General features: G+C 59.8%; 1 protein-coding gene across 6 annotated transcripts in view; it reads right to left on the bottom strand.

The window, feature by feature from the left end:
- Nucleotides 1-10,935, bottom strand: part of COL5A1 (collagen type V alpha 1 chain) — a 160,113-nt gene extending 149,178 nt beyond the window's left edge. For 2 of the 6 annotated variants that reach the window (XM_081236128.1, XM_081236129.1), the window contains exon 1: nucleotides 10,544-10,933. In XM_081236128.1, coding sequence (XP_081092254.1) covers nucleotides 10,544-10,661 — 118 coding nt within the window. In that variant the 5' untranslated portion in view covers nucleotides 10,662-10,933. Of the gene's footprint in view, nucleotides 1-10,543 lie in introns of all 6 variants that reach the window. The other 4 variants (XM_081236127.1, XM_081236131.1, XM_081236132.1 and 1 more) reach the window with 3 other exon arrangements.
- Nucleotides 10,936-13,725: the final 2,790 nt, after the last annotated feature.

Here is a 13,725-nt window from a genome sequence, read left to right as displayed (position 1 = left end):
TAGAAACTTTATACAATTACTGCCCCTGTGAGCTCCACCAGTCATAGTAACAACACAAAGTAACAACAGTGATATAGAATAATTAACAAAGGCAGTTACTGTTATCAGTATGATCTAGCATTTGCTGTCCTGCATTGAACACGGGATGCAGGACACCCCAGGAAGGGCCCTATGCCCACACGCAGGTCACCTCCTTCCAGGTGGTGCCAGTGCCTCTGGTTTGGAGATGAGCTAACTTGGATCAGAAAGGTTAAGTAAAGTGTTCGAGGTCACACAGCCGGGGGTCCTATTCTCCATGCACTGATGCATCACTGCTTCCCAGCCTCATCTCCTGAACTTTCCTTTCGAAAGTCAGAGGAGGGGCTGACTGTCAGCTGGCCACAGAGGCTGGACCCACACAGGGAGAGGGAGGGCCAGGTGGACGTTCAGACCTTCCCATCTGGTACACCCCCCCGTTTCCCAAAGTGCCCTCGACTGGTCACTGGCATCAGAACTCGAGCGGCAGGCCCCAGGCTCCACCCCAGACCCTTGGAGCCCGGAGCTGTGAGGCGGGGCCCCACGGCTGCTGAAGCTCTGGTCTCACCCGGATCCCTTGCTGAAGCCCGTCAAAGCCCACCTCGCAGGAAACTGGACCTGCTCACCAGCCTCCTGTGCTCCCAGGCAACCCCAAGCCAGAGCCCCACACCCAGAGGACTCCACCCTCTGCAAAATGCCAGCGAAGCTGCGGCCTGGGGCCCAGGCCTCCGGCTGGAACGTTCCTGGGGATTCCGAATGCTGATGTCGTGGCTTTAACACATGCCAACATAATGACCAGTAGGCCTCTGAGATGGGTATTAGTTTATGCCCACTTCACAGATGGGGTACGGAGGCGCAGAGAGGCTTTCCTAGGTGCCTCAGCACCTGTGCTGAGCCCAGGCACACCGGGACAGGCAGGAAGCAAGGGGCCTGCCCTCTCGGCTCACCAGGGAGCTGAGAGCCTGGGGGTCGGCGGCGCTCACCCTCCCACTTAGGGCACTGGACCTGGCTGAGGCTGAGCTCCTCTGTGTCCCTCGGGTGGGGATGCCCACCGTCCCTCCCCCACTGAGACGGAAGTACTCACTCTTGATGTGCGGTGAACACAGAGGAATAGCTGCGTGAGACCTGATGTCAGGGATCGGCTTCAAAGTAACTGGGCAGACGGGAGTGGGTGGCAGCTGGACCACGAGAGTGTCCTTGGGCGGATCCTCACCGAACCCACGAGGACCGAGGGGATCTGCTGTGCTGTGTTTGAAACGTCCCTGAACAACAATGACGGCAATAATAATAACAACGCTCTCAGAGCCGAGCCCGAATAAACCTTCCCACTTGAGGCTCCGTACTGCCCTCTTGCAGAATAAGTCTTTCCTTAGGAGAAGGGCAAGCTTGCCCCCAGGCAGGGAAGGAAAGCAAAGCATCACTGCTCCTTCCAGAGAGTGGGGCCACCGTGAAGAAAGCGGGGAGGACACGGTGGGCGGGGAGCATCTGTCTCTTCCTCTCTTCCTCCCTGGCATGCCTCCCCTCGAAGGTGCCGCCCCCCCCATCATTTATGCTGACACCTGCAGTCCACCTGTTTCAGGTGAGGGAGGAGGTCCTGAGAGAGTACTGGCCGCCCTCCCACGCCCCCTCCTCTCGGTCGGCTCCAACTCCTCCCCCCGAGATCCTGGCATCGCTGGGCAGAGCCGCCCCACCGCCTTGCCCGGGTGTGAGCCCTGCATCCCCACCCCAGGTCCTCCCGAGCACCAGTGTCCTCACACTGAGGACCCCAGGATGCTCCTCGGGATGCCAGAGTTAACTGGCATGTAGCCATTGCCCAAGCAGTGCTTTCTGAGCTAAACGGCCACAATTTAAACTGTGAACCTAAATAACATTAGTAATAATTCCCTGGAAAAGAATTACATTTAGAAGCCCTGTTCCCTGCACTTCCAGCCAGGAATGAGCTATTCGCCCTGCCTTTTCGATGTGAACATTTTCTGGTCTCAAAGGCATGGAAGGCGCAATGCCCCTTCCTCCCCGCTGCTCAAAACCAACCAGGACCCTCTCTCCCTAGAAGAGCAAGGTCTACACAGGACACTGACGCCGGAGGCTGTCTACTCCACCCTCATCCCAGGAGAACACAGAACTGCCTCGAAGGAGGAAGCCAGAACTGCCCGTCAGCATTTCAGATTCTCCCCAAAGAAAAAAAGTGCAAAAGAAGAGAAGTAACAGTAAGGCGGGTCCCAGAGACTTCACCCCAGCGGACATGAGGACAATATCTCCCCAGGCAGGGCCCTTGCAAACTGAACCTGGGGGCCCAGGGCCAGAAATGGCCCATCTTTCCTTCTCGGCTGCACCCTCCCCTGTGCAGGGCTCTGGGCCCCGGCCAGCTCTCCCCTCACCTGCCACCCAACAGGGTCCCCTAACGGACCCCCGGGAGCCAGGGCCCCAGGTCCCACTGGTGCACAGCTGCCCACTAGCCTCCCAAAGAAGGAGACCTTGACATTTAGCAAGACAGGACTGTACGCACACCCAGTTTTATGCATCAGAAATGAAGGAGGAATTGAGGCCGAGGTGCAGAGGCTACTCACAGTTGGTGGAGGCCGTGGACCTCTTTCTGAAGCGCAAGGACCCTGCCACCAAGGGACTGTCCCACGGCAAAGAAGAGCTGGAAGCTGCTGGAGCCCCCCTGACCTGGCACCTGCTATCAGTTTATATGCCGGTAATGACCTACACCAAGGCGGGGCGTGCTTTTCACTGGGATACAGAGGGCAACCATCACTCCTTTGTGCCAGCTGGGCCCACAGGGCCTCCCCTTGCACATCTGCAGGATGGGGCCAACCTCACCTGGTCCAGGTGCACCCCAGAGCAGGGCACTCCACAGGTAACACCCCAGAGCAGGGTTTGGTTAAATATGAACAGGAGTCAGAGGACAGACACACATGGGAAAGTGCCACTTGCCTCCACCAAGGGACTCCTCCCTTCAAACTCATGGGGTGGGACCCCAAAAGCCGCAGGCCCTGGCAAAACGGGCTGGTCTCTGATTGGCCAGAGCCCCACTGGGGCTGGCAGTTACCTCCCTCTGATTGGCCAGTGGCCCACTGAGGCTGGCGGGTACCTCTCTCTGAGTGACCAGAGCCCCACTGGGGCTGGCAGGTACCTCCCTCTGATTGGCCAGTGACCCAGGGGCTGGCAGGTGCCTCCCTCTGATTGGCCAGTGGCCCAGGGGCTGGCGGGTGCCTCCCTCTGATTGTCCAGAGCCCCACTGGGGGCTGGCAGCTACCTCCCTCTGACTGGCCAGTGGCCCAGGGGCTGGCAAGTGCCTCCCTTTGATTGGCCAGAGCCCCACTGGGGCTGGCAGGTACCTCCCTCTGATTGGCCAGTGGCCTAAGGGCTGGCGGGTGCCTCCCCCTGATTGTCTGGCGGCACCACTCTACTAGCTGATGAGTGTTTCACTACCTCCCACTTTGCACTTCACTGGATACAATCGCCTGTTCACAGGTCTGATTCCCTCACTGCACCGGAAGCTCCTGCAGGGCTGGGATGTTCACGTACCGCTCACCTGTGCACCTGCTGCCTGGTGCCCGGCACAGGTCTGCCTCACATTAGAGGTCTGCAAATGCTTCAAGCACAGCCACTGTCACTCCGGAGTTCTCCACAAAGGACCAGCCTCTCCTGCATTTCCTCTGCACCCACACAGGAAAGGATTCCACTAAAGCCTCACCCACCGCCCTCTGGGTTACCCTGCCAGCAGAGTGGAAGACAATGGCTTCCCACCTTCCATTCAGATTAAAGTGCTCACTCTTTTTCATTGTTAGGTCACTAGTTTTCCAATGCAAGAGTCAGAGGTTTTAGCTAAATCACTCCCGTCACATATGCATATTTTGATGTCATTTTATAGCATTTATAAAAAAATTAATAAAGAGACCAATAAAATCCCTATTGCCAAGGTGCAGGCAGAACAGGACAGAAGAGTGAATTTCCCCCAAAAGAACACAGGTCTAGGAGACAGGAAATAAAGGAATCCCCCATTTCATGCACAGAGACATCGCAGAAAACGGGCCCCTGGAGCTCTGTGTGATGAGACGTGGAGAAAAGTGGGTCAGACTGTGGTTCCATTTCTTAGGTCTGAGTCACCAAAGAGTGGCGACATTTACTCCTACTGTGGGTTATGACATAGGTTGGGAACCTGCCAGAAAAACTACTGGGTGAGTCTAAGCTGATGGGATGACGGCTCAGACAGCAAGACATAATGTAACACGGAGCGACCCCCCCATCACCCCACCACGAATCCCCACGCATCCAACGGAGCATTCATTCATTCATTCTATGGACTGTGCCCCAGACGCCGGGGTGCGCGGGTGCAGGAACAGCGTCTGAGTTAGTAAACCCCCGCCGCACCCGCCCCGGATGTCCCTCCAGATCACCAGCCATCACCCACGGTCATGTCTCCGGGGCAGAAGACCAGAGTCTTTGAGGTGGGACGTGGGCAGGTCCATTCCCATCCCTGCGGCCCCCATTCCTCCTTGTACAGTGGGGGTGGCCTGAGGAAGAAGGGGAGGGGCGTGCTGCACGTGACCCGCCCCACGACTGCTCCAGGATGCAGGCGCCTCCGTGCTGGGGCTCGGACCGCAGAAGTCGCAGCAAGCGCTCCAATAAACTCACCGGGGGCTGTGTAACCCCTTTTCATGCTCACCCGTGAGGGGGCACCAGGGTGACTGTTCACAGGACAGTGAGGGGGTGACTCATACGGCCAGCCAGTGAGCAGAGCCAAGAACTCACCCTGGACCCCAGACCTGCTGCTGCCTGGGGGCCCCGGGAGGACGTAACAGTGACAACAGTGACAGGGGCTTGCTCTGAGCTTTGGACACGCTATGGACTGAACCCTCTCGAAAATCCTGCAGGAGTCACAGCCATCACCCCTTCCTGCAGATAGGGAAACTGAGGCAAAGTGCACCGCTGGTGGGGGTGGGGTGGGATGTGGGCCCAGGCCGTCCAGCTCCAGGCCGCCGGCCCCGAGCCGTCACCCACACCGGGTCTCCAGGCCATGTCCTGTGGCAGGGGCAGCTCTGCCTAGGAGAAGGGCCAATGCAGGCTCTGCCTTCAGGACCTCAGTATCTCCACGAGCCAGGCCAGAAAGCTTAAAACTAACATTTGGCCAAGTGCTGACACCAGATGAGTCGATTACAGGGGAGAAATAAACAGAGGGAGAAGCAGAAGCTATAATATAACATCGCCCTCCTGTGAGCAAAAAAAGACTCATCAGATTATCAGACCCAGCTGGACTGAGTTTGTCCTGGGGCTGGACCCAACGCCTCGTGGCTGCCCAGTGGGCTCCGTGGCCACGGGTCATCTCCTCGTCTCCGATCCGGCAGGAGTGGGGCACGATTAAGGAGAGAGATGCGGCCTTGCCGTGAGCACCTCAAACACACCAGGCCCTGCCTGAGCAGACCCTGGAAACACATGGACCTGTGCATGGATGTGGGTGTGCATACTCGTGTGCACGTGTACACCCCCCCACACGGACATGTCACACACACAGGCACACACATGCATCCACACACACACTCACATCACTAGCACACACATGCTTGGACACACACACACACGCACACACAGGTGTACAACCCTGCAATGGGTTTGTAAAGCATTTTCACATACGTTGCCTAGGGTGACCTTTACTGTGACCCCACGAGGTGTCGTGGGAAATGGACCCACCGAGCATATGGGGGTGCTGAGGAGAGTGCGGGGGGCTCAGGCTGAGTCACTTGTGGATGGTAGAGCCCTGGGGGTCTCACCAGCCCCCAGAGCCTCCTTGGACGGACACGCCTCCCTCAGCTGGGCTCCCGCTGGAATACTTGCATTTAAAAGAGGATTGTGGGGCTTCCCTGGTGGCGCAGTGGTTGAGAGTCCGCCTGCCGATACAGGGGACACGGGTTCGTGCCCCGGTCTGGGAGGATCCCACATGCCGCGGAGCGGCTGGGCCCGTGAGCCGTGGCCGCTGAGCCTGCGCGTTCGGAGCCTGTGCTCCGCAACGGGAAAGGCCACAACAGCGAGAGGCCCGCGTACAGCAAAAAAATAATAATAATAAAAAAATAAAAGAGGATTGTGGGGCTTCCCTGGTGGTGCAGTGGTTGAGAGTCCGCCTGCCGATGCAGGGGACGCGGGTTCATGCCCCGGTCCGGGAGGATCCCACATGCCGCGGAGCGGCTGGGCCCGTGAGCCATGGCCACTGAGCCTGCGCGTCCAGAGCCTGTGCTCCGCAACGGGAGAGGCCACAACAGTGAGAGGCCCGCATACCGCAAAAAAAAAAAAAAAAAAAAAAGAGGATTGTGGCAACCCTACGCTTTTTCCTTTTGCAGAAACACCACCCAAAACAGTAGCCATAATAAGACCCTCCGCTCATCAGGGGCTTCCTGTGCCTTGACATTCCACACGCGGTCTCTGTAGATCGCCTCAGTCTCCATAACCACCCTCAAAGCAAGAAAACCATTTCTCCCCGTTTTCCAGAGAGGAAAGCTGAGGCACGGTGGCTGGCCCCCGCCCAGCCAACCCCTTAGAGGCAGAGGAACCATCCACGCTGCCCTGGGTTCAACAATCTAACTGCCAAGGACTGTCCCCCCACGTCCCTGCTTCGCGAAACAGGGGACCCAAAGCGCGCAGGACCCGCCCAGGCCAGGGCAGGCGGCATCCGTCAGATCATCTCTTAACCCAGAGAGGGTTAAGGAAGGCCCCGGCCTCCCTCCTGTCCCCTCAGAGGCCCCCTCTATCTCACAGCGGCCACTTCTGCTGGCACAGCACTGTCGGGGCGGGCGGTGCTGGAGGCGCCCTGCCAACCAAGTTAATGAGGGGCTTTCCAGCCAAGGGAAGCAGCTCCGGGAGAACAGTGAAGCTGCGGGGTGGGATGTCCTGCGGGGAAGAAGGCACGGAGGAGACAAAAGCCAGAGGTGGAGGAGGGCACCTGCGAAGGAGGCCTTTTGGAACAAAAGGAAGGGGAATAAGAAAGGAAAGGTCAAGTGTAGCATCACCTCCTCCAGGAAGCTGCCCCAGATCTCCCCAAGGGGGCCAACCCTCCAGACAGGCTCGGCAGGAGAATGAACAGTACAACGAACAGTGTCCACATGCGTGCCTCGCACCAGCCTGTGGGCCCTGGAGCCAGGCGCTCTATCACCCCAGCCTTCCCACAAGCAGGCCCGGCGCAGGCAAAGCCTCCAGGGGTCATCGGGTCACGCCAGTGAGTGAAGGGCCTGGTGAAAGGGGAGTGGAGACTGCAGGCCCCGGGTGCCCCTGGATGGCATTCGGATAAAAAGCAGGGGTGTAAGGAGAAGGAAGGCACCGAAACAGTCTGCTGGGGCCAAATGGAACCCCTCCCTGGTCCCAGGGCCGTGTCTGGGCTGAGCCCCAGGCTGACAGCAGCTCCAGGCACTGGGCCTCCCCCGTGGAGAAGCTCACTCAGCGCCCAGGTGCAGGGACCAGACAGACCCAGAGTGTGCGGTCCCAGCCCCCTGTTCCCCGGGCCTCTCAGAGTGCCAGCCCCACCCCCTCACCTTGCAGGCCGGGATGAGGGTCCAAGGAGATGATGTGGGCACAGGGCTAAGAGCAGACCAGGCAAGTGCCAGCAAATTCATTCCAATCGGTACCACGGGTGCGGGTGTCTCAGGAGCCAGGGACCCTGCCCTGCTCTGCGTTGCAAATCCCAGGCTCCACTGTGGGTACGGCAATGGGGCCTCGGGGTGCGCGTGACTCATCCTCGACCCTCGGGGGCTCCGAGCGAGTCTGTGCTGTCACCGTTATTCAGTGAGGGGCGGGGGGCAGTGGGTGTCTGTTCCCCACAACCCTCTGCTCCACCCAACAATGTCCGTGACCCAGGGAAGAGGCAGGGGTGGGAGATGGGGCCAGACAGCCAGAGGGCAGGGGCGGGGCAGGCGGGCATCAGCTGTGTTCGGCTAAGGGCGTGGCTGTGTGAGAGTCCAGAGATATCTGAAGGGTGGGGTAACGGGGCAGGCTCTGGCCAGCACCCCAGGAACAGCCATGGAGCGACATCACGGGACAAGGGAACTTTGTGCTTCCGCACAAGGAAGAAACTCCTGCCCGTGGCCACTGCCGGGTGGTCGCGGCGACCCGAGCTCCAAGCCCTGCAGCCACTAAGATCTGGACCAGAGGAGACACAGGCTTCGGGGAATCAGCTTGGCTTCTGAACTCCTCCCACTGACTGCTCTTTTATGGGGAGGAGGGGGAAGGGGAGGAGAAGATGGAAAAGGCTGTCTTTTCAGCCAACTTGATTGAGTCAGAGGAAATTTAACCATTTGATGTCTGTCAAGTCCCACAAAATTTGGACAACTCTTCCCACCAAATTATTGCCAAGAGCGATCACGTGACGGGCGTCAACCAATGATGTGCCGGGGAGATGACCTCAATTTCCAAATATTGGGGTCATGTTTCATTTCACTTACTCTCCTTTGCCCGTTACAATGTTAAACGGCCCCAAATGCAATCTGACTTTTCATTCCTTCACACGCTTGGCCAAGAAGAAGGTAGGAAAAAGAGCCATGTTCAGCGGGAACTCAAAAAACATCTGGTGGATCTCAAAATGGAGAGAAGAGCTGCCTGCGGATGGCCTCTCCTGCCCCCCCGCCCGCCCCCGCATGTCAGCGGACAGCCGTTCCCGCTGGCCACGCACTGAGGATGACTTCCAAAAGGGTCCCACCCTCGTGGCGGTGAGGGGAGGTCTGTGAAACCCACCCAGAGAGGTGGCTTCTGCACAGGCTCTCAGCGTCTTTTCGACAAGAGCAAAACGTCCAGCTCCACAGCCACGGTCCAGGCATCCACCTCATGCCACACTCAGTTAGGAAGGGAAACCAGAGACGGGCGGGGGGCAGAGATGGGGAGTGGGATAAACAGCCGACCCCAAACCCAGGCGAACGCATGCTCTGTGTGCTCCCCAGCCAGTGCCCAGCCCCGGCTTTTGGGGGTGGCGACTCCCCTGAAAGATTCCCACCTGACTTCCTAGGGGAAAGCCCGGCAGAGGAGCTGGGACAGGGCTATGGCCCTGGGCCTACAGGGGTCCCATGACCACATCCCCACCCTGCTCCGTGCCACTTTTATGGAGGCCGCTACTGTCCCCCACCTCCAGTGATCCCGGGAGAAACACAAAGCCAGTTAGCCTGGGATCCAGGGCACGTAGGTGGTAGCCCAGGGCTAAGACCCCAGGTCCCCAGAGCCAGGCCAGGCTCCCCTCCGCTCCCCCAGCCCCTGACTGGCTGGACACCCTGATTCCTGCTCACCCCCTCTGGCCCACCAAGCACTCACTGTACCAGGAAAAAGGGACAGAACTGGCAAGTGGAACACGGAAGTGATGCTTCCCACATGTCTTCAAATGACAAAGCGGAGGAGAGAAGAGCGGAGACAGTAAAGCGGTGTCTTCTCACAGGGCACCCCTGGCTGGTCCTGCTGTCCACCGGGCCACGGTCCCATCCCTCTGCCCGCACCTTCCTTGACCCTGCAACAGCGGCTCTGAGCCTCGTCTCCGCATCTGTTAACGGGGCCCCAGAGGACTTTCGGGGCCTCGGGCTCCGACGACTGAGGCTTGTGAAGTCCCATCCCACAGATAACCACAAAAGGTGATGCTTAGAAAAACCACCGTCCCGTCAGGAAGCTGTGTGGGAGAGAGCTGGAGCTGCGAGCATCCAGGCTGGCACACTGTCAGTGCTGGCCTGGTGGACGCCATCCACTGGAGACAGCTCCTTCTAAGGGCAGACCTCTGGCAGAAGAAGTCCCACATCTGTGTGTCATCTGAACCCCTCACAGCCAAGACTCCGAGAGCATCTCCCGCCTTTGCTCCAAGAATCCCGTCTCTGGGCAGCTAACCCAAGAAAAACTGCCTTCCAGGAGGTCGAGAGGTGGGATCAGAGCAGGGCGGCTCCACCACCACCCCACCCCACCCCGGGGCTCCCTGGTACCACTCACTGAGTACTTAGATGGTGGGGACCACAGGAAGCTCTGTTCCCTGGGAAAGGGAGAGTCAGCCGGGTCTGGAGGCAGAGGAAGAGAGTGCTTGGAGAAGTCCTGGGCTGGGGGCTCAGCTGCTGGGATTCTCCCCAGCGGCCCCCCATCCCAGGAGGCCCGGCCGGAACTGGCCCGCTGCGACTCTAGGGGGCGACCCTTCCCGGGTTTCAGGAAAGGAAGTTCTGCAGCGGGGCTGTGTGGGCCAGAGCTGCGCGCTTGTGATGTGGGACAGAGAACGCAAAGCTTCGGGACAAAAGTGTGCCTGCCTGGTGGACAAGCCCTCTGGCTGATCCAACACAGAGCCCTTCCTCGGCTCCCCGACAGCCCCACCCGCCGGCCCGTCTGGCGTGGGGAGTATTGTGCCGGCGCGTTTCCCTCTCCGGGGCCCCCAGCGAATGGCATTCGGAGTCCCGGCCCGTGCATTCCACAGCCCAGGGGGGGAAGGTCGGGCACGCGCGGAAGAGGCCGGGCGCCCGGGGATGACAGCCGCGCTGGCCCCGGCCCCCCGGCCCCCGGCCCCCCGCGCCCAAGCGCCCCGCGCCCTTACCTGCGCGGCTCGGAGGCGGCGCCCACAGCAGCAGCAGCAGGAGCAGCAACGGCGGGGACAGCAGCGGGGCGCCCGGGAGGAGCGGGCTGCGCGCTTTCCAGCGGGTGTGGACGTCCATGCCGGCGGGGCGCGGGCGCGAGTTGGGCGCGCGGGGACGCACGGGGCGCGGGGCACAACTCAGGGGGCCGGCACAGCTTTAGACAGTCATGGGAGCAGCCGCCGGCCCGTTCTCTTTGTGGTGGCGGCTCTCTGGAGGGTCGGCTGGCGCGCTCGCCCACGGGCGGGAGGGCTCGACCTTGGCCCGCGGGGCGGCCGGGATCCCGTTCGGCTCGCTCGCCCTGGCCTCCCCCGCCTCCTCCGATCCCTTCTGGCCTCCTCCTCGCCGCCGCCGCCGCCGCCGCCGCCGCCCCGCGACTCGCTCCCCGTGGGCGCTGCGCTCGCGTGAGGTCCTGCGCCGGCCGCGGGGACGAACGAGGAGTGCGGACCTCGCCTCGGGCGCCGAGCACTTTTCCCCCTTCCCCTCCCTCCCTCTCTCTGGGAAGGCACCCGCGGAGGCCGTGGCTCCCCCGCGCCCGCAGCAAATCAGAGCCGGCGCTGGGCTCGGCCGGGCCGGCCCCCGCCTCCCACTGGGCGCCGCGGGCGAGGGGGTGGGGCCAGCGGGCGAGCGGCAGCGAGGAAGGGGCTGGCCCGGGGCGGGCGGGGACTCGGCGAGGGCCCGGCGCCCCCTGCTCTGCCGGCGAGCGCGGGCGGACGGGGCCCGGCGGCCCACGCTGCACCCCGCTTTCCCCGCTCCAGGGGCCCGCACCTGGCCGAGCCCCAGAACCAGTGTGCAGGGGCCCCGAGTTCGATCATTTGGGGTTTAAAAAGGACGTTGCAGCTCACCCCGCCAACTTTTTCGTTTACTTGGAGTTCAGAGCTCCTCTTCTGGGTGGAGACTGAACTTCCAATCCAGCCAGATCGGGGCGCCCAAGACTATGGCAGACATGTCCACCCCGAGAGAGACGACCCGCCCTCCACCTTCCCCCACTGCAGATTGGGCATCCGTGCCCAGGCTGGGGTCTAGGCTCCCGAGAGCTCTCCGAGGGAGCTCGGATGCCACACATCCTGGATATTAATCAGGCGAACTTGGCCAGCACCCCCTCCCCACTCCCTCCCTCCTACTGCGTGGAGACCCCCTCTGCCACAAAAAGGAAGCAAAGAAGACACTCCTTTGGGAGAAGACAGCAGGCAGAGGGGTGAGGGGTTGGGGCGCTGCTGCCCTGGTACTGCCACTGGGCACTGCCTCTCTCCCTCCGCTTCTTTAAGCCTTGGTGAGGTCTCCCTGGAGTCGGTAGCAGCCCCTCCCACCTGGCTCCCCACATAACCTGCTGGAACCCCGCTCACACCCCTTCCTCGAAGAGCAACAGGGCTGGTTTTTAAAGAGGAGGGAAGGTGAGTCAGGGGGCTTTTCAAACCCTAAGCCATCCGCATCCCCTTTGAACAAATAGTTCAGCCAGTGATGCCCAAGCAGTGCTCCCTGCCTCCAGTTACATCTCCAGACTGGGCGTGAAATTCCCCAAATGCCCTTTAACTCCCATCATTCTGGAAACAGGAAGGGAGGGGAGGCGGGCAGAGGTTAGGTTTGCTGGGATGGCCACGTCCTGCCTCTTGAGCCAGGTGGTGGTTCACTGGTGCTACCCTGATGGTCCACATCTGCCCCACGTGCCCTTCGCGGCATTAAATGTTGCCCGGGAAAAGGATGAGACTCACAAAGCAAAGCTAAATGGTCCTTCTGGTTTTTTATAGTCCTTTGTTGTTGTTTTACAACCTGTATAAATCACATATATGATCGGGGAAATGTGTGTGTGCGTGTGTCTGTGTGTGTAAGTTGTGTGTGTTGGTTCCGCTGGAGCTGGTCCTTTGTGTGCCTTAATGAGAGGGAAATTCCATCAGACACTCCCTGAGCCCCCAGCTCCACCTGGCCCCTGGAACGCCCCCACCAGGGGAAGGCCAGCTTCTCCCAAAGACTTGGGATGCTACCATAGGTCAGTGGTCTAGTTATCAGAAGATAGTGCAGACTCAGGGCTCCAGTTTCCCCCAAGGACACAGGGTGCTCCTTCTGTGACAGTTACAGATGCCTCTGTGCTGGCCAGCCAGCCCTCCCAACACCTGGAACTCAGGGCGGGCATCTGGTCCCTCAAGAGCTAATAGTCGAGGGACACCCAGGGTCCCCCAGCAAGCTGACCTCACAGTAATGAGAAAGCTTGAGACGAAGGTGGGCTCATCCACACCTGGACTTGGATGAGGAGGTAAGTTTCTATCCCACCGGAAAACTCGAAAAAAATCCCCAGACTGAGCAGCCTGACCTGTCTGCCCAGGACTGTAGGAGAGTAACCGTGACGCCTGGTCACGATTGTTATTCCAGTGGGAACAGCAGGAGTACCAGCCAGCCACATGTGTTTCCCACTTTAAAGCCACTCTTGCATCAGGTCACACACAGCAGTAGGGAATACTGTCATTTCTCCCCTCTACAGACAAGGAAATTGTGGATCAGAGAGGGTAAAGGACCTACCCAAAGTACCAGCCCATCCATCCGTGGCCAAGCCTGAATTTGAAACCAGATTTACCTTCGGGCGGGAAAGATGCAGATCGCCTTGCCCAGATCCTTGCAACAATGCCCGATGATGGTTGACCCCAAGCAGCATCCCTTGGCCCTCCCATAACTGATTAAATTGGAGAGTCCTTTGAAAACTGTCTATTTCACTCTGGGCTCTAGGATGTCTGCAGTGAGCAAGGCACCCATCCCCCTGGCCAGCCCCCAACCCAGTCTCTTCCCCTCAACTCCTATACAGTGAGCAGCACCTGCTTGCCTGTGTGCCTCCCTCCTCTCCTGTAATTACTGCCACGTTCCCACCCGGTCCCTCCCTGTGCGTGGACTTCTACTCATGGTGCTCCACCATGGGAGGGGCTCACCATCATCCAGGGCTCTGCACACCCCTGGTCGCCCATGGCTGGGTATCTCCCACAGTGCCTGACAAGCCAGGTGTGCCTCCAGCTTTGCACCTGGGACCTGCTGCCCACCTTCTCCTTCCTCTGCCTTAAGTTCTTCTCAATGATTTTTTTCTTTTCTTTCTTTTTTTTTTTTTTTGGCTGTGTCGGGTCTTAGTTGTGGCACGCGGGATCTTTTCATTGCGGCATGGGGG

Source organism: Mesoplodon bidens (genome assembly GCF_964165515.1).
Source record: "Mesoplodon bidens genome assembly, chromosome: 6".
NCBI lineage: Eukaryota > Metazoa > Chordata > Mammalia > Artiodactyla > Ziphiidae > Mesoplodon > Mesoplodon bidens.
The sequence above is the reverse complement of the archived record's forward strand: the minus strand, read 5'-3'. Positions and strand labels throughout refer to the sequence as shown.